The 21,389-nt window shown below is 41.9% G+C and overlaps 1 protein-coding gene across 1 annotated transcript in view; it reads right to left on the reverse strand.

Moving 5' to 3' along the window:
- Window positions 1-1,895: 1,895 nt before the first annotated feature.
- LOC311144886 (dihydropyrimidinase-related protein 2-like) overlaps window positions 1,896-21,389 on the reverse strand; it is a gene marked incomplete at both ends in the record, with an annotated part of 33,655 nt that continues 14,161 nt past the window's right edge. Inside the window, 12 exons of the mRNA XM_084181054.1 lie at window positions 1,896-1,987; window positions 2,216-2,405; window positions 2,558-2,737; window positions 5,092-5,262; window positions 5,504-5,645; window positions 5,847-6,003; window positions 15,364-15,484; window positions 15,765-15,833; window positions 16,115-16,195; window positions 16,992-17,053; window positions 17,234-17,398; window positions 19,215-19,399. Coding sequence (XP_084037180.1) covers window positions 1,896-1,987; window positions 2,216-2,405; window positions 2,558-2,737; window positions 5,092-5,262; window positions 5,504-5,645; window positions 5,847-6,003; window positions 15,364-15,484; window positions 15,765-15,833; window positions 16,115-16,195; window positions 16,992-17,053; window positions 17,234-17,398; window positions 19,215-19,399 — 1,615 coding nt within the window. The remainder of the gene's footprint in view (window positions 1,988-2,215; window positions 2,406-2,557; window positions 2,738-5,091; window positions 5,263-5,503; window positions 5,646-5,846; window positions 6,004-15,363; window positions 15,485-15,764; window positions 15,834-16,114; window positions 16,196-16,991; window positions 17,054-17,233; window positions 17,399-19,214; window positions 19,400-21,389) is intronic.

Genomic DNA, 21,389 nt, shown 5'->3' on the forward strand with positions numbered 1-21,389 from the left:
CAGATGAATAAGGAGCCTACTGTAAATGTCCCTACTGTACCTTTCACACAGTGAGTGCTTAGTGAGTGGTTAACTAACATGGGCTTGTGGTCTGGTGAAACATTGTCCATACCCTGATGAATGGCACTAACAGTGAGGTCTAATGTGAATAGGTAAGAGGGTAAAGAGAGTGATGATGGAGCACCTGTTAAAAGTGGCTCCCATCGTCAACACTCACAGGGCTACGAGGAGGTGCTATTCTAATGTCTCCAACAATTAGGACAGGAGTCAAACCACATCATCAGCACACTGTAAATAATGGACTTCATTATCATAGCTTTTTTCACTGGATCTCAAAGCACCACTTGTACTAGCTTGGTCACTGACAGTGCTTAAGATATATTTTTCATAAATACATGGTTCTTATAGTGTGCTATCAATCAATACTTTATAGAATAGGCAGGCAAGTGATATTGAACAAACATTCTGAAAAAAACTAAAACAAACATCTAATACAAATCAACATTTTCACAGATTCACCTTTTGCACTTTAGCAGATAGAAAACGAAGACCTGTGACGTATGAGACCATGATGGAGGAATGGTAATAGCTGACCCCGCTTCCCCCGTAAAGTGGTTTTCACAAAGCTTGAATTGCTGTGGTTGAGTGGAAAAAGTAGGCACCACCATCTGCACATACACAGCATTGATCAAATAGCACCAGAGAGGTTGTTAGGGGCAACCTTTTATCCAGCATGGCTGTCAGTGTCATTAGAAATAAACAGCAGTGTGATTATAGGAAGCCTGGTGTCTTGGCGAGCTTTAACTTTGGACAGCTAGTGAACAAAGAAGAAAAAGGATGAAATAGAGGCAAAATGTCCGTTTTTTTTTGTTGCAGAAGGTTCTCCCTGCTGCAATGGATTGTGCATACTTTGTGTCAAAGGTGTTCCGACTGAGGGGAGTGAGGAGATGAATGGTTTAACCCTACATACCCTCTCCTTTGACTTCTGTGCATTCCATCAGCAAACAAGCTAAGATCTAATAGTCAATATTTCAGAGATTACAGTAGTGTTTTAGCTCTAGACACAATTGAAAATGTATAACATTAACAACAAAAACATTACAATACAAAAAGTGCAGCAATGAGACAAAGGAAGATTGAAGTGAATTTGTTCAGCTGAAACTTCTGTGGTAATACTGACCAGAAAGACTGGGAGGATAATATCTAGAACTCACAGCTGTTTAAAGTCATACAAATACTGCAAACTGACTTAGAGAGGCGAAAAGGTCCTCTGAGTTACTTCAACAATACTATTCTAAAGCCTTAAAAATATACCAAATGCATTCCTTCCATCACTTATAGGATGGAAGGAAAACAATAAAGATGTATTTTAGTTAAAAATGCCACGTCTTTGACAATGATTCAATGCGTTGTCTCCATAGTTCATAAAAACGACATTTATCACTTATTGGAAACAATGCGTGTCAAGAAGGTCCATTAAATAGCAGCTACATCAAATGCCACATGACTGCAATCCACAGTTCCTCTTGTACAATTTAAAGCCAAAATGTAAACAAAGCCTAAACTTAAACTGGATATAAATATATTTATATCACAAAACAGTAAAACATCAAGCGCTGTCTAAATTCACTTGACTCTTCCTTTTAAAAAAATATGAAGATGGCATATAATGGCATGTAGGTCATACAAAACAAAACATTGAGTGCTATCTATTTTATTTATTTGAATGAGGTGACAGAGCTGTTAAATATGGATGGAGTGTTTTTGACCAGGGTGCAGTTGAGTCAGGGAGAAGGACCACAGATGAAGCTCCCTCCGTTGGTTGTGTTGGTTTGTCTGGGAGCTGGGGTGGATCCTCCCGCTCATCTCCTCCCTGGCTCAGCTGACAGGAGAGCTTAACCCAGGCTGGTGATGTTCGACCTACCACCAGGGGGCGCCGCGATGCGCTGGGTGTTGCGGCGAGGAATATTATCATCAACTTGTGCACCTGGGCATGAGAGATGGAGAGAGAAAAAAGTATGTAATCTTAAGGGGGATTTGAATGAGACTTCGCTCTGATTTTCCTGACAAGAAAAACAACATATTTGTAACAGATTAAATATATTGTAAATGCATGCCAAATGATAATACTTGTGTGCCAACACATCCTAGTATTATGCTATTCCTACTGATATTCCATGTGAGAGCTGTGAGAGACATTTTGAGCTGTGCTCACCAGACAGGCTGAAGCCAGACTGGTGCAGGTTGCGGACTGGCTGAGGACCCTGCTGCTGCTGCTGATGCTGCTGCTGCAGCTTGGCTGGAGAGGTCTTCACCGAGGTGACCGGAGTCATGACCTTAGGTGTCACATTCTCACACACCGGCCCGTCATAGAGACCCCTGGGGACACCCCTCAGCTCCGTCAGCTGGGAGGAGACAGACAGAGAGAGCGAGAGAGACAGACAAGATGACAGCATCAGTTCGGCTGTTCTAGTTCTGCTATCATAACTATCAGTGGGAATGGTCATAAACAATCAATAATCTATTCTATGTCAATTTCACGGCACTATAGACTCACCCTGCTGCGAGCCTTTATTCTCTTGTAGACATGGTCAGGGAAGGGCTTGCGGCTCACATAGCGCCCACAGCCCTCAGTGGTATGGAGGTTGCCCTCTTCCAACACGATTTTGCCCTGGCTGATCACCACCAGGGGAGCTCCACGCACCTCAATGCCCTCGAAGATATTATAGTCCACAGCCTGCAGAAGAATAGCTCTGATGAGAACAGTGACAAATAGACTGACACAGTACAAGAGGGCAAATAACATAGAAAGACAACGCCAAGCCTACTTTCATATGCACATTGCAAAACAAAACAAAAAACATTTAAGAAATGTGAGGCCTTTTTCCATATTAACTTCAGTCTGAGCCTTAGTCGTTCAATGACTTGTGCCAGCATGGTGATGGCCATCAATCACATCAACATAGATGCCTGGAGAGAGACTGACTCACTGGAACACAGTGGGTCACTGTCACATTCAGCTGACAAATTAATGGGAAACTAGTGCTGATGTAGCCAGCTAGCTCCTCTAAATGAAGAGTAGTGATGACTCAGAGTGGGGGGGAAAATAATGTATTATTGTCACACCAGATACAGTTGAAGTCGGAAGTTTACATACACTTAGGTTGGAGTCATTAAAACTTGTTTTTGTTAACAAACTATAGTTTTGGCAAGTCGGTTAGGACATCTACTTTGTGCATGACACAAGTAATTTTTACAACAATTGTTTACAGACATATTATTTCACTTATAATTCACTGTATCACAATTCCAGTGGGTCAGAAGTTTACATACACTAAGTTGACTGTGCCTTTAAACAGCTTGGAAAATTCCAGAAAATGATGTCATGGCTTTAGAAGCTTCTGATAGGCTAATTGACATCATTTGAGTCAACTGGAGGTGTACCTGCGGATGTATTTCAAGGCCTACCTTCAAACTCAGTGCCTCTTTGGTTGACATCATGGGAAAATCAAAACAAATAAGCTAAGAAAAAAATTGTAGACCTCCACAAGTCTGGTTCATCCTTGGGAGCAATTTCCAAACACCAGAAGGTACCACGTTCATCTGTACAAACAATAGTACGCAAGTATAAACACCATGGGACCACGCAGCCGTCATACCGCTCAGGAAGGAGACACGTTCTGTCTCCTAGAGATCCCAGAACAACAGCAAAGGACCTTGTGAAGATGCTGGAGGAAACAGGTACAAAAGTATTTATATCCACAGTAGAACGAGTCCTATATCGACATAACCTGAAAGGCCGCTCAGCAAGGAAGAAGCCACTGCTCCAAAACCGCCATAAAAAAGCCAGACTACGGTTTGCAATTGCACATGGGGACAAAGATCGTACTTTTTGGAGAAATGTCCTCTGGTCTGATGAAACAAAAATAGAACTGTTTGGCCATAATGACCATCGTTATGTTTGGAGGAAAAAGGGGGTTGCTTGCGAGCCGAAGAACACCATCCCAACCGTGAAGCACGGGGGTGGCAGCATCATGCTGTGGGGGTGCTTTGCTGCAGGAGGGACTGGTGCACTTCACAAAATAGATGGCATCATGAGGAAGGAAAATTATGTGGATACATTGATGCAACACCTCAAGACATCAGTCAGGAATTTAAAGCTTGGTCGCAAATGGGTCTTCCAAATGGACAATGACCCCAAGCATACTTCCAAAGTTGTGGCAAAACGGCTTAAGGACAACAAAGTCAAGGTATTGGAGTGGCCATCACAAAGCCATGACCTCAATCCTATAGAACATTTGTGGGCAGAACTGAAAAAGCCTGTGCGAGCAAGGAGGCCTACAAACCTGACTCAGTTACATCAGATCTGTCAGGAGGAATGGGCAAAAACTTTTTGTGGGAAGCTTGTGGAAGGCTACCCGAAATGTTTGACACAAGTTAAACAATTAAAAGGCAATGCTACCAAATACTATTTGAGTGTAAGTAAACTTCTGACCCACTGGGAATGTGATGAAAGAAATAAAAGCTGAAATAAATAATTCTCTCTACTATTATTCTGACATTTCACATTCTTAAAATAAAGTGGTGATCCTAACTGACCTAAGACAGGGAATTTTTACTAGGATTTCATGTCAGGAATTGTGAAAAACCGAGTTTAAATGTATTTGGCTAAGGTGTATGTAAACTTCCGACTTCAACTGTAGATGCAGTGAAATGTGTTGTTTTACAGGGTCAGACATAGTAGTACAGCACCCCTGGACCAAATGATGGTTAAGTGCGCCTTGCTCAAGGGCACATCAACAGATTTTTCACCTTCAAGTTACTGGCCCAATGCTCTAACCGCTAGGCTACCAATCTATCTGCATGAGCTGATCTGTGACAAGTCATTTCAGGTGAGTAGATTTTTACTTGTTGGGTTGTCTCAAAGCTTCGTAGGAAAAAGAGCTTCAATGTTTCATATGAAAATGTGGAAGAATTTCACGGTCCAAACTGAAAATTTTGATCGGAAATTGAGTCCTACATACAGTAGGTGTGACTAAAACCATGTATAAATACCATGACATGGTCAGTACAGTGTGGGTTGGCCCTTACCACGTTGTGGCTCTTGGCAGAGATGATCTTGCTGACGTCTGGGTCCCACAGGACCAGGTCGGCGTCAGAGCCCAATGCGATGCGGCCCTTACGGGGGTACAGGTTGAAGATTTTAGCTGCATTGGTGCTGGTCACAGCCACAAACTGGTTCTCGTCCATTTTTCCAGTAACCTAAGGGAATCAGAAGACAAGGCGCTATCACTTCCTGACTAACAAAACAGCTGCAAACATTCACTTGACCAACTGAGACAACCACTTGATGACATTAATCACTGTGGCACAAACAGGGAAAGTAGATTGATTGTTAATACCACAACATCGATATCTATTTACAATAACAGGATACATGTGTGACTGTGGTATGGTTGATTGTAGGAAACTGGCAGAAAAAGGTCAGTAGACTGTGCCTCACCACACACTTGTCCCAGATGAGGGAGAGTCTCTCCTCAGTGCCGTTGGTGCCCTCTGGGATGAGGGTGAAGTTGTCTTTGCCCACGGCACGTTGGGAGGTGTGGAACGTGCAATGAGCACTACCAGTCACCTGCAGGTCACCACTGGAAAGGAACAAAGGATGGAGGGGGAGAGTGAGAGAGACTACTGATAGGTCTTATGTTTGATGATTTTGTCTTGAGTGACGACTTTCCAGGAGGCTAGGATGACATACCACCCTCTGGTGGAAGATGTGTGTAAGTAACACATGATTACTGCATAGCTCTGTGTTGAGTAGAGGTCCATAGTATAAATGGAGCACCTACCAGGAGAGCAGTGAATTGAGATAGTCGGGGGTGGTGGGGTCGGGGCTGAGGGGTGGGGAGGTGATGAAGGCAGCTGCCTTGGCCCAGTTCTTACTCCAGTAGTGGGTGCCGTCCGTGCCCAGGCTGGCAGAGATGGGCTCTCCATACACCACAGTACCTAGAGTACCCCAGAACACAGCAAAACACTAGGTCAGCATGGCAGGGAGAGTTAGTGTTGAATATACCTCAGAGTGCTCGTGCCTAGGGCTGTGGCAGTCACGACATTTCGTCAGCCGGTGACTGTCAAGCAAATAACTGTCGGTCTCACGGTAATTGACTGTTAATTAACATCAACACATTTAGCATCTCCTGGCTTCCACACAAGCCACTGATGCAGACCTTAGGAACATCTACATTTTTAAAAGTCTCTAATAAATCCATGTAATATAGCCTACACCCAGTGGTGTAAAGTACTTAAGTAAAAATACTTTCAAGTACTACTTAAGTCGTTTTTTTTTGGTATCTGTACTTTACTATTTTTATTTTTGACAATTTTTATTTTTCCTTCATTACATTCCTAATGAAAAGAATGTACTTTTTACTCCATACATTTTCCCTGACACCTAAAAGTACTCGTTACATTTTGAATGCTTAGCAGGACAGGAAAATTGTCAAATTCACGCACTTATCAAGAGAACATCCCTGGTCATCTACTGCCTCTGATCTGGCGGACTCACTAAACACAAATGCTTTGTTTGTAAATTACGTCTGAGTGTTGGAGTGTGCCCCTGGCTATCCGTAAATTAAAGTATGAAGAATACAATTGAACAAAGCTGAATAGAAAGGATATTTTCTCCAAACGATTTAAGGGTGTGCGCACATACGGCTATTCTGTGTTGAGCGGTTAACAAAGAAATTGGTACTCCTATATGCTTAATTTAGAGTTATTACTGTAACTTTAGTTGTTCTACAAACGTTGGGCTATATGTTTTGATTTTTAATACATTTTAAGGCTGCATGATGAGACTCTAATGATGATTTGAAAAAAGTTGCTTGAAAGGCATGAGCTCTGCTTTGTTTTTTTGCGCAGGCTGTACACACTACATCAGTTACTCATTCACAATTTGACAAGCACTTGATAATGCCTAGAATTTAATTGCGGCATCCCCTTTGTGTGGCCGTAATGCACCCTAAAAAAATCCATGCCTTTTGCGGCCAGCGGCCGTTGTGCCCTTCTCTCTGAATGCTGAGCACTCCGAATCACCTCTCACTCACATGGCTCTCCATCAAGTGATCAGGTCTTTCTCACAGGCTACAAGTGAAGACAGACATATCGGGGCCGCAACTGCGCGCGTCTTTATCCAATTCTGAGGTGCATATTGAAGATATTGGAAGAACTGTCTACATTTACTTTGTCAGCCAACAAGATGAGTAGGCCTAACGAACAGCAAAAGCACTAGCCGATGTCAATCTACTATCCCCCATAGTACAAAGGTCGACCTATTCTATTCTGTGCGAGAAAAAAATATTCCAAACATAGTCTGGGACAGTTGTGGGATGCAATAGATCCCAAATTAATACAACCACTTTTTAAACAATGTGGCTGATGCAACAGATCAGAACATTTAGCTTAAAATGTTGATAAACTATTAGGCTATTTCTTCACATTATAAGCTCAGCAATGTGCAAATGGTAGTAGGCTATAAGCGTGAATGTTCCATTAGCGGGAAAACACCATTATCAAAAGTGACCGCAAATGCAATTATGCATGTAATGCTTTTTTATAAAGGTGCATTTTTATGGTGAAAATTATCTTCCCCAAACTTAAAACTCATGCGCTGCTTATATATGCCAGTTAGGCTCTACACCCCTTGTAAAGCGGATGAATGTGCTTAATTGTAAAGAAGTTATTTGGCCACTTTAGTTGTGATACAAACCTTATAAAAACATATAAGCGTATGGGCTAGGCTACATCAGGTGTGCGACTATGATTAAAAAAAGTAGCAAAAAAAAGGCTTTGTTTCTTATGCTGGGCATCATTCACAAGTGATAATATATAATTCACAAGTGATAGGCTAATATTGTCACCCATCAGACATACTAAATAATATATGTGTGAAATTTGTTTTGATTTAGAATGGACCATTATTATGCACCTGTATCGAAACAGGGGCAGCGGAAAAAATACATGTAATCTATGCACTTAAATAGCGAATGGAGGACGCTTTTCGCGTGGTTCATTTTCATCCCAGCCAGGTAGGCTATGTTGTAAATATAAGCAATGTGCTTAATATTAGGAAAGTTGAGAAATACATATAGTAGGCCTAGCCTATAGAAAGCTGATGGAATCCTCCTCTTTTTAGTAGAGACCATTACTCTGTTTTCTCGCACAAATCCATAGCCTATAGAAATGTTGCGCAACATGAGCTCTCAAGTGCTTTTTTAAATATTTTTTTTAGGGGGAATATCAGCTTTAATATTGCAGATAGATTGTAACTTCCATCAATGTAATTGTCTGCATCACTTCCAATCCCCCATATGTTTTTTTTCATCGCAAATACAGTTGAAGTCGGAAGTTTACATACACTTAGGTTGGAGTCATTAAAACTCGTTTTTCAACCACTCCACAAATTTCTTGTTAACAAACAATAGTTTTGGCAAGTCGGTTAGGACATCTACTTTGTGCATGACACAAGTCATTTTTCCAACAATTGTTTACAGACAGATTATTTCACTTATAATTCACTGAATCACAATTCCAGTGGGTCAGAAGTTTACATACACTAAGTTGACTGTGCCTTTAAACTGCTTGGAAAATTCCAGAAAATGATGTCATGGCTTTAGAAGCTTCTGATAGGCTAATTGACATCATTTCAGTCAATTGGAGGTGTACCTGTGGATGTATTTCAAGGCCTACCTTCAAACTCAGTGCCTCTTTTCTTGACATCATGGGAAAATCTAAAGAAATCAGACAAGACCTCAGAAAAAAATGTGTAGACCTCCACAAGTCTGGTTCATCCTTGGAAGCAATTTCCAAACGCCTGAAGGTACCACGTTCATCTGTACAAACAACAGTACGCAAGTATAAACACCATGGGACCACGCAGTCGTCATACCGCTCAGGAAGGAGACACGTTCTGTCTCCTAGAGATGAAAGTACTTTGATGCGAAAGGGTGCAAATCAATCCCAGAACAACAGCAAAGGACCTTGTGAAAATGCTGGAGGAAACAGGTACAAAAGTATCTATATCCACAGTAAAACGAGTCCTATATCGACATAACCTGAAAGGCCACTCAGCAAGGAAGAAGCCACTGCTCCAAAACCGCCATAAAAAAGCCAGACTACGGTTTGCAATTGCACATGGGGACAAAGATCGTACTTTTTGGAGAAATGTCCTCTGGTCTGATGAAACAAAAATAGAACTGTTTGGCCATAATGACCATCGTTATGTTTGGAGGAAAAAGGCGTTAACTTGCAAGCCGAAGAACACCATCACAACCGTGAAGCACGGGGGTGGCAGCATCATGCTGTGGGGGTGCTTTGCTGCAGGAGGGTCTGGTGCACTTCACAAAATAGATGGCATCATGAGGAAGGGAAATTATGTGGATATATTGAAGCAACATCTCAAGACATCAGTCAGGTAGTTAAAACTTGGTCGCAAATGGGTCTTCCAAATGGACAATGACCTCAAGCATACTTCCAAAGTTGTGGCAAAATGGCTTAAGGACAACAAAGTCAAGTATTGGAGTGGCCATCACAAAGCCCTGACCTCAATCCTATAGAACATTTGTGGGCAGAACTGAAAAAGCGTGTGCGAGCAAGGAGGCCTACAAACCTGACTCAGTTACACCAGCTCTGTCAGGAGGAATGGGCCAAAATTAACCCAACTTATTGTGGGAAGCTTGTGGAAGGCTACTCGAAACGTTTGACCCAAGTTAAACAATTTAAAGGCAATGCTACCAAATACTAATTGAGTGTATGTAAACTTCTGACCCAGTGGGAATGTGATGAAAGAAATAAAAGCTGAAATAAATCATTCTCTCTACTATTGCTCTGACATTTCATATTCTTAAAATAAAGTGGTGATCCTAACTGACCTAAGACAGGGAATTTTTACTAGGATTAAATGTCAGAAATTGTGAAAAACTGAGTTTAAATGTATTTGGCTAAGGTGTATGTAAACTTCCGACTTCAACTGTATATGTATATATACAGTGAGGGAAAAAAGTATTTGATCCCCTGCTGATTTTGTACGTTTGCCCACTGACAAATACACGATCAGTCTATAATTTTAATGGTAGGTTTATTTGAACAGTGAGAGACAGAATAACAACAACAAAATCCAGAAAAATGCATGTCAAAAATGTTATAAATTGATTTGCATTTTAATGAGGGAAAAAAGTATTTGACCCCTCTGCAAAACATGACTTAGTACTTGGTGGCAAAACCCTTGTTGGCAATCACAGAGGTCAGACGTTTCTTGTAGTTGGCCACCAGGTTTGTACACATCTCAGGAGGGATTTTGTTCCACTTCTCTTTGCAGATCTTCTCCAAGTCATTAAGGTTTCGAGGCTGACGTTTGCCACCTCGAACCTTCAGCTCCCTCCACAGATTTTCTATGGGATTAAGGTCTGGAGACTGGCTAGGCCACTCCAGGACCTTAATGTGCTTCTTCTTGAGCCACTCCTTTGTTGCCTTGGCCGTGTGTTTTGGGTCTTTGTCATGCTGCAATACCCATCCACAACCCATGTTCAATGCCCTGGCTGAGGGAAGGAGGTTCTCACCCAAGATTTGACGGTACATGTCCCCGTCCATCGTCCCTTTGATGCGGTGAAGTTGTCCTGTCCCCTTAGCAGAAAAACACCCTCAAAGCATAATGTTTCCACCTCCATGTTTGACGGTGGGGATGGTGTTATAATAATAATAATAATAATAATAATATGCCATTTAGCAGACGCTTTTATCCAAAGCGACTTACAGTCATGCGTGCATACATTTTTGTGTTCTTGGGGTCATAGGCAGCATTCCTCCTCCTCCAAACACGGCGAGTTGAGTTGATGCTAAAGAGCTCGATTTTGGTCTCATTTGACCACAACACTTTCACCCAGTTCTCCTCTGAATTATTCAGATGTTCATTGGTAAACTTCAGACGGCCCTGTATATGTGCTTTCTTGAGCAGGGGGACCTTGCGGGCGCTGCAGGATTTCAGTCCTTCACGGCGTCGTGTGTTACCAATTGTTTTCTTGGTGACTATGGTCCCAGCTGCCTTGAGATCATTGACAAGATCCTCCCGTGTAGTTCTGGGCTGATTCCTCACCGTTCTCATGATCATTGCAACTCCACGAGGTTAGATCTTGTATGGAGCCCCAGGCCGAGGGAGATTGACAGGTCTTTTGTGTTTCTTCCATTTGCGAATAATCGCACCAACTGTTGTCACCTTCTCACCAAGCTGCTTGGCGATGGTCTTGTAGCCCATTCCAGCCTTGTGTAGGTCTACAATCTTGTCCCTGACATCCTTGGAGAGCTCTTTGGTCTTGGCCATGGTGGAGAGTTTGGAATCTGATTGATTGATTGCTTCTGTGGACAGGTGTCTTTTATACAGGTAAGAAAATGAGATTAGGAGCTCTCCGTTTAAGGGTGTGCTCCTAATCTCAGTTTGTTACCTGTATAAAAGACACCTGGGAGCCAGAAATCTTTCTGATTGAGAGGGGGTCAAATACTTATTTCCCTCATTAAAATGTAAATCAATTTATAACATTTTTGACATGCGTTTTTCTGGATTTTGTTGTTGTTATTCTGTCTCTCACTGTTCAAATAAACCTACCATTAAAATTATAGACTGATCATTTCTTTGTCAGTGGGCAAAAGTACAAAATCAGCAGGGGATCAAATACTTTTTTCCCCTCACTGTACATATACATATCCTTTTTATAAATATATTTCCCTTTATTACTTTCCAACCCCACCACCCCTTTCCTAATTGGAGTAAACTAGTGAACAACAATGCTTAGGCCTCTACTTCCAGCTTATACATACTATATACATTTTATGGGCACAGTCAATTTTACAATAATTCTATTTTGTTTGTTTTTACTCCTGAACTTCCTCTACCCTCAACCTCTCCGATCATTTCTATATGCCATATCTTTCTAACTGTGCTCTTTCACAAAAGCTCTCAACATATAACCTACCGTATTTTCCGCACTATAAGGCGCACCGGAGTATAAGCCGCAGCAGCTAAATTGAATGATATTGAATGATGTGTACATATATAAGCCGCACTGGACTATAAGCCGCAGGTGTTTTAATGTTTAATTACCATATGTAAGGGTTCGTGCACAGAGGGGATTGTCAGGAAAGAGACAAACTGTCTCGCTCTCGTAATGTCTGTCTGTCTTGCTCTCGTTCTGTCTCTCGTACCACTCTCGGTTCCACTTTTACTTTTGCGCGCTACCTGTCTCACTCTTTTCCGGCCTCCAGCTTTTCCTGCTGGAGCCCGCCGCTTAAAGGTGGGGGGCGCGGACCGGTCATAGAGCCCATAGAGTTAAAGTTGGTGGGACTGTAACCTGTAAAATCCATAGATTTAGGAGGTCTTCTAGTGGCCGTTAGCTGTAAAAATCCATAGATTAGCCGCACCGTTATATAAGCCGCAGGGTCGAAAAATTGGAAAAAAGGCGCGGCTTATAGTCCGAAAATTACGGTATATACTTATTATGGAACAGTATGCTTACATTTTTAGTTATCTTGTTGTTATTAGTTGTTATTAGTCCCATCCTTCAACTCCATTCAACACCACCCATCTATCTCTTAACACCATCCATATTGGATTTCTATTTGCCATATATTTTTCAACTGTACTGTGATGTTTTACAAAAGTTCTGAACCCTTCTATTCTCATTGTTTCTACAGATTGTAAATTGAAAATAAACATTTTTGCTAAAAGTATTATTATATTATTGATCGATTGACTATGACTTTTAAGATCACCCAGTAATGCTATCTGCAGGGTTAGCTCCAGGTAAATATTGCAATCCTTTAGCCATTCCTGGACCTGTGTCCAAAAACAAGCTACAAATGGACAGTACCAAAACAAATGATCTAATGATTCTGTCTCTTCGCAGCAAAATCTGCAGAGCTGGGAAGATTATATCCCCCATTTAAATAACATTCTATTGGTAGCAAGAATTTTATATAATAATTTAAATTGAAAAATTCTAAGTTTTGAATTTGCAACCAACTTTCTATGGCTTGTTTTAGAAATAGTGATATTTGGGAGATGATTTCCTTTTCAAATAACTGAAAGTGAGAGGTTGTAATCTGAATAAAGGGAAAAAGGCCATTCTTGAACATTGGGTGAGACAATCTTACTAATTTGCTAGAGAACCAGTTCGGATTTAAGTATAACTTTTGTATGACTGAAGCTTTTAGTGATAGGTCTAATGCTTTAATATTTAACAATTTCTGTCCTCCGAATTCATATTCATTATATAAATAGGCCCGTTTCATTTTGTCTGGCTTGCCGTTCCAAATAAAATGGAATCTTTTTTTCTCATATAACTAAAAAAACTGTTCGCTAGGCGTAGGCAAAACCATAAGCAAATAGGTCTCATTAAGTGTTTGATTAGATTTTCGATTACATTTGCATTGATTAGAGAGACAATAGAGTGCGGAGTACCAGGCAGTTAGCAAGTTTGGTAGGCTACTAATGACCAGCAGCAGCATCCGAGCTTGGAGAAGCCTAATTACCATGACTAAACGGTCACGTGGAATTTGACTGCCTTCATGACTCGTGACCGCCGGTGTGGCGGTAATACAGTCACCGCAACAGCCCTACTCGTGCTCTGTCTCCAAGGAAGGACAGATTTACAAGTGGAATGATTTATGCGGGATTTGACATTTAGTGTATCTACAGTGGGGGAAAAAAGTATTTAGTCAGCCACCAATTGTGCAAGTTCTCCCACTTAAAAAGATGAGAGAGGCCTGTAATTTTCATCATAGGTACATGTCAACTATGACAGACAAATTGAGATTTTTTTTCTCCAGAAAATCACATTGTAGGATTTTTAATGAATTTATTTGCAAATTATGGTGGAAAATAAGTATTTGGTCAATAACAAAAGTTTCTCAATACTTTGTTATATACCCTTTGTTGGCAATGACACAGGTCAAACGTTTTCTGTAAGTCTTCACAAGGTTTTCACACACTGTTCCTGGTATTTTGGCCCATTCCTCCATGCAGATCTCCTCTAGAGCAGTGATGTTTTGGGGCTGTCGCTGGGCAACACAGACTTTCATCTCCCTCCAAAGATTTTCTATGGGGTTGAGATCTGGAGACTGGCTAGGCCACTCCAGGACCTTGAAATGCTTCTTACGAAGCCACTCCTTCGTTGCCCGGGCGGTGTGTTTGGGATCATTGTCATGCTGAAAGACCCAGCCACGTTTTATCTTCAATGCCCTTGCTGATGGAAGGAGGTTTTCACTCAAAATCTCACGATACATGGCCCCATTCATTCTTTCCTTTACACGGATCAGTCGTCCTGGTCCCTTTGCAGAAAAACAGCCCCAAAGCATGATGTTTCCACCCCCATGCTTCACAGTAGGTATGGTGTTCTTTGGATGCAACTCAGCATTCTTTGTCCTCCAAACACGACGAGTTGAGTTTTTACCAAAAAGTTATATTTGGTTTCATCTGACCATATGACATTCTCCCAATCCTCTTCTGGATCATCCAAATGCACTCTAGCAAACTTCAGACGGGCCTGGACATGTACTGGCTTAAGCAGGGGGACACGTCTTTCACTGCAGGATTTGAGTCCCTGGCGGCGTAGTGTGTTACTGATGGTAGGCTTTGTTACTTTGGTCCCAGCTCTCTGCAGGTCATTCACTAGGTCCCCCCGTGTGGTTCTGGGATTTTTGCTCACCGTTCTTGTGATCATTTTGACCCCACGGGGTGAGATCTTGCGTGGAGCCCCAGATCGAGGGAGATTATCAGTGGTCTTGTATGTCTTCTATTTCCTAATAATTGCTCCCACAGTTGATTTCTTCAAACCAAGCTGCTTACCTATTGCAGATTCAGTCTTCCCAGCCTGGAGCAGGTCTACAATTTTGTTTCTGGTGTCCTTTGACAGCTCTTTGGTCTTGGCCATAGTGGAGTTTGGAGTGTGACTGTTTGAGGTTGTGGACAGGTGTCTTTTATACTGATAACAAGTTCAAACAGGTGCCATTAATACAGGTAACGAGTGGAGGACAGAGGAGCCTCTTAAAGAAGAAGTTACAGGTCTGTGAGAGCCAGAAATCTTGCTTGTTTGTAGGTGACCAAATACTTATTTTCCACCATAATTTGCAAATAAATTCATTAAAAATCCATAGTTGACGTGTACCTATGATGAAAATTACAGGCCTCTCTCATCTTTTTAAGTGGGAGAACTTGCACAATTGGTGGCTGACTAAATACTTTTTTCCCCCACTGTATAACCACAGTGAGCAATCAATACAAAACGTGTTGCAGTAGTCCATCTTTCTCCTTTTTACTAGTACCCTTTTTCCTGGCCAGGGCGATGACGTCAGCAGCACTCTTGCTCATCACCTTGGTGATGTACAGGGGGCAGTTGGTCTGATTGGCCACAGTGACTGACCGGTTGACTGCTTCTGCCTCCACCTACACAACAGAGACAGACACAGAGAGAGGGAGTTCAGTCCAAACAGACCAGACACAGTGACCTTCATGTTGAGCTACAGACTAGCTTTAATGCTGCTAGGCATTCTGGAAGCAAGCATAGGAAAATAACACTCAGACACTTGACTCTTTCATTTACTTTACATCTGTAGTGAGTTCTGTTAATATCATATAGCCTCTTCCCTAATGTCCATGTAAAGCAACCAAAGGCACACATCAAGTTCTGATATAAGCACAGGTCTTGACCAGAGGTTGTAGTTACCTCCTCCGGGCGGCTCAGTACATGACCCTCAGGGCCAGTGATGCCCAGCTCCAGGATCCTGCACTGCTCCTGCAAACACATCAGACAACAGCTTTAAAATATATATAATTTATTGTCACATACAATAGAACTGTGAAATGTGTTGTTTTACAGGGTCAGCCATAGTAGTATGGCAACCCTGGAACAAACTACGGATAAGTGCTTTGCTCAATGGCATATCAACCAATTTGTCACCTCGGCTATTCGAACCAGCAACCTTTCAGTTACAACGCTCTAACCGTTAGGCTACCTGCGCTTGGCCAATGGAGAAGGCAAGCTGGGACAAGGTGATAGGGTTTATTAGAGGTTACCTGGGCAATGATGTCCCCGTTCTCTGCGTGCACCTGAGCGATGGCTCCCAGGTCTCTGATGACACTGAACACCTCATACATCTACAGGAAGAGGAAAGCAGCCGGTCAACACAGGCCAGGGAACCAGAGGCTTTTGCAATGAGGACATTTACAAGATTACTGGAGATCTCTTTATCAGAGCAACACATATTGGATGAGAATCAGAATCAGAAGGAGAGTGCTAAATGCATAGATTAGTTCATTTACTCTACTTCTTTCTTTAGCTTGACCACTTGGTTCAACTCAGAATTCACACGGCAATCAACTAGGTATTCACAGCTGCAATAGGCCACAGGAAACGGTCAGGCAATCTTTCAGCACATGTTGCAAGAGTCATCCCCAGTGTCAGTCCTAAACACTAACCAGCCTGTGCTGAGTGGGAAAACTCAATACCGGGCCATTAACAATGTTCTCCCAGAAAGACATGAGGCACATGGGAGAGATCATTCACCCCACAGACAGACAATCCTTTACCTAGCATTCAGAAAGCAGTAGATTTTCCAGAAGAGGTGAAAAAGGCTTCAATAATCTCAGAATATTTGGAGCACTGACGTGCTGTAGCGAGCAAACTCTAAGATATGCAGGCGTAACTTGAACATTCGTGCAAATCTCTCATTTACGTCAACAACTACTTTTTATGCTCACTAATCTATAGTTAGGATTCAGCCTTCAAAGAGTTTATCAGAAATGTAATACAGAATATAATTCTGTCATGCAATTTAGTTACACAATGTGCAATGCAATCATTACTTTAAAGCCATGCACAAGCCTCCAGAAATGTTGACTCCTCCATCCGTCGCCAGTAAATCATACCAATCTGAAATGCTTCAAATCGTACCTGGGAGTCGGAAAGTTGGAAAACATCCTTATAAGCCAAATAGACCAGGAAAGAGTTGACACCTAAAGATAGAAAACTTATGAGCAATAGTAGCAATAGATAAAGGGATAGAAAAGGGAGAGGAAAGGACAGTCACAGGAAGGAAATAAACCACAAAGACAGTCTTAGTAGAAGTGATAGCTCCCCCACCCCCCTGACATGAGTGAATGTAGGGAGAATGGGTTGTGTAATTAGCAGCGTACCATGGTCCTTCACCAGGCTCTCCATCTCCTCCTGCATGCCCTTGTGCCAGTCAGTGATGTCCACATGCAGAGAGTAGTCACAGCAGGACTTGCTGTCGGCCCATTCCCTCCACTGGTTGAACGCTGCCACCAGGCTCACACCAGGTTCTGGAACCACATGATCAACTACACACACACACAGACACACACACACACAAACACACTAGCAGTAACATTATCACATTTTACAGAGGCCAGACATATTCAAAATCATGACAACATGAACATCTGGGATTTAGTATTTTAGTATAAGTATTTTATTAGGATCCCCAATTAGCCGCTGTCAAGGCAGTGGCTACTCTTCCTGGGGTCCAAACAGAAAACAAAACACAACAAATAAAATACATAATATACATAACACTACATAATACAAAATATATAAAAATGTCTGTCTCTTCACAGTCCCCGTCGTGCCGTAAGGTGTTCTTTTATCTGTTTTATTGCTAGCTTGAGTTAGCTGGGGTGGCAGAGAGTTCTATGTAGTCATAATGCTTTAATACTGTGCGTTTCCCAGCCTCTGTTCTGGACCAGGGTACTGTGAAGAAACCTCTGGCTGCATGTCTTGTGTATTACCGATGAGTGTCCAAAATGTGTGCCAACTGCTTGAACAGACAGTTCGGTACCTTTAACCCATCAACACCTCGCACAAAGTCCAATAGTGATGCAGTCAATCTCTCCTCAACTTTGAGTCAGGAGAGATTGACATTCGCCCTCCGTGTACATCAAAGTACAATACGTGCTCCTCTGTTCTGGACCAGCTACAATTTTCCTATGCCCTTTTTTGCCGCACATGACCAAACAACTGGGCAGTAGCCCAGGTGCGACAAAACTAGGGCCTGTAGGACCTGCCTTGTTGATTTAGATGTCAAGAAAGCAGAGCAACGCCTTACCATGGACAGACCTCTTTCCATTTTAGCAACCTTTGAGTCTATATGTTTTGACCATGACAGCTTGCTATCTAGGGTTACACCGAGCAGTTTAGTCTTCTCAACTTGCTCAATCGCCACATTATTTAGTAATAGATCTAAATGAGGTTTAGGGTTGAGTGAGTGATTTGTCCCAAAAAACAATGCTTTTAGTTTTTGAGATATTTAGCGCCAGCTTATTGCTAGTTAACCATTCTAAAACTGACTGGAACTCCATGTTAAGGGTGTCAGTTATTTATTTTACTGTCGTAGCTGATGTGTATATGGATGAGTCGTCAGCGTACATAGACACACAGGTTTTAATCAAGGTCAGTGGAAGGTCATTAAGTAAAAACAGAAAACAATAATGCCCCAAGCCGGCTGCCCTGCGGTACACCATACTCAACCAAATTTGCATTAGAGGCTTCCATTAAAGAAAACCCTCTGTGTTCTATTAGATAGGTAACTCTCAATCCATGATAAGGCAGAGGATGTAAATCCATAACACCTACGTTTTGTCAGCAATAGGTCAATGATATCAAAAGCTGCACTGAAATCTAACAAAACAGCTCCCACAATCTTCTTATTATCAATTTCTTTCAGCCAATCATCAGTCATTTGTGTCAGTGTTGAGCATGTTGAGTGCCCTTCCCTATAAGCATTCTGAAAGTCTGTTGTTAATTTGTTTTCTGTAAAATAACATTGTATTTGGTCAAACGTGATTTCCTAAAGTTTGCTAACCACTGGTAACAGGCTGATTGGTCAGCTGTTTGAACCATTAAAGGGTGATTTGCTATCCTTTGGCAGTGTAATGACCTTTGCCTCCCTCCAGGCCTGAGGGCACACACCGTCTTCTAAGCTTAAATTGAAGATGTGGCAAACAGGAGTCACAATGTATTCCGCTACCAACTTCAGCAATTTACAATCTAGGTTGTCAGTACCAGGTATCAGTTTGTCAGAATCTACCTAGACATCACATGTATTACGGGTTTCTATAAAGTGTGCCAGTAGGGATGAAGCATTTCATTAGTACATACTGATCATGGTGGTTCCCCCAGCCAGAGCAGCACGGGTGCCCTGGTAGAAGTCATCTGCTGACACCATGCCCCTGTCTGGCATCTGGAAGCGTGTGTGCACATCTATGCCCCCGGGCATCACCATGCGCCCATGGGCATCAATGATCTTCACCCCACCAGGAACAATCAGGTTCTCTCCAATTTGCCTGAGAGAAGGAATAATGGATTGAGAGAAATTATCAAAGGCATTACAAAAAAATATACTGTGATTTTCTTCATATATATACAGTGGGGAAAAAAAGTATTTAGTCAGCCACCAATTGTGCAAGTTCTCCCACTTAAAAAGATGAGAGAGGCCTGTAATTTTCATCATAGGTACATGTCAACTATGACAGACAAAATGAGAAAAAAAAATCCAGAAAATCACATTGTAGGATTTATTATGAATTTATTTGCAAATTATGGTGGAAAATAAGTATTTGGTCAATAACAAAAGTTTCTCAATACTTTGTTATATACCCCTTGTTGGCAATGACACAGGTCAAACGTTTTCTGTAAGTCTTCACAAGGTTTTCACACACTGTTGCTGGTATTTTGGCCCATTCCTCCATGCAGATCTCCTCTAGAGCAGTGATGTTTTGGGGCTGTCGCTGGGCAACACGGACTTTCAACTCCCTCCAAAGATTTTCTATGGGGTTGAGATCTGGAGACTGGCTAGGCCACTCCAGGACCTTGAAATGCTTCTTACGAAGCCACTCCTTCGTTGCCCGGGAGGTGTGTTTGGGATCATTGTCATGCTAAAAGACCCAGCCACGTTTCATCTTCAATGCCCTTGCTGATGGAAGGAGGTTTTCACTCAAAATCTCACGATACATGGCCCCATTCATTCTTTCCTTTACACGGATCAGTCGTCCTGGTCCCTTTGCAGAAAAATAGCCCCAAAGCATGAAGTTTCCACCCCCATGCTTCACAGTAGGTATGGTGTTCTTTGGATGCAACTCAGCATTCTTTGTCCTCCAAACACGATGAGTTGAGTTTTTACCAAAAAGTTATTTTGGTTTCATCTGACCATATGACATTCTCCCAATCCTCTTCTGGATCATCCAAATGCACTCTAGCAAACTTCAGACGGGCCTGGACATGTACTGGCTTAAGCAGGGGGACACGTCTGGCAATGCAGGATTTGAGTCCCTGGCGGAGTAGTGTGTTACTGATGGTAGGCTTTGTTACTTTGGTCCCAGCTCTCTGCAGGTCATTCACTAGGTCCCCCGTGTGGTTCTGGGATTTCTGCTCACCGTTCTTGTGATCATTTTGACCCCACGGGGTGAGATCTTGCGTGGAGCCCCAGATCGAGGGAGATTATCAGTGGTCTTGTATGTCTTCCATTTCCTAATAATTGCTCCCACAGTTGATTTCTTCAAACCAAGCTGCTTACCTATTGCAGATTCAGTCTTCCCAGCCTGGTGCAGGTCTACAATTTTGTTTCTGGTGTCCTTTGACAGCTCTTTGGTCTTGACCATAGTGGAGTTTGGAGTGTGACTGTTTGAGGTTGTGGACAGGTGTCTTTTATACTGATAACAAGTTCAAACAGGTGCCATTAATACAGGTAACGAGTGGAGGACAGAGGAGCCTCTTAAAGAAGAAGTTACAGGTCTGTGAGAGCCAGAAATCTTGCTTGTTTGTAGGTGACCAAATACATATTTTCCACCATAATTTGCAAATAAATTCATTAAAAATCCTACAATGTGATTTTCTGGATTTTCTTTTCTCAATTTCTCTGTCATAGTTGACGTGTACCTATGATGAAAATTACAGGCCTCTCTCATCTTTTTAAGTGGGAGAACTTGCACAATTGGTGGCTGACTAAATACTTTTTTTCCCCACTGTACCTATGATGAAAATGACAGGCCTCTCTCATCTTTTTAAGTGGGAGAACTTGCACAATTGGTGGCTGACTAAATACTTTTTTTCCCCACTGTATATATATACAGTGAGGGAAAAAAGTATTTGATCCCCTGCTGATGTTGTACATTTGCCCACTGACAAAGACATGATCAGTCTATAATTTTAAATGGTAGGTTTATTTGAACAGTGAGAGACAGAATAACAACAAAAGAATCCAGAAAAACGCATGTCAAAAATGTTATAAATTGATTTGCATTTTAATGAGGGAAATAAGTATTTGACACCTCTGCA

Source organism: Coregonus lavaretus, assembly GCF_964263955.1.
Source record: "Coregonus lavaretus genome assembly, chromosome: 17".
Taxonomy (NCBI): domain Eukaryota; kingdom Metazoa; phylum Chordata; class Actinopteri; order Salmoniformes; family Salmonidae; genus Coregonus; species Coregonus lavaretus.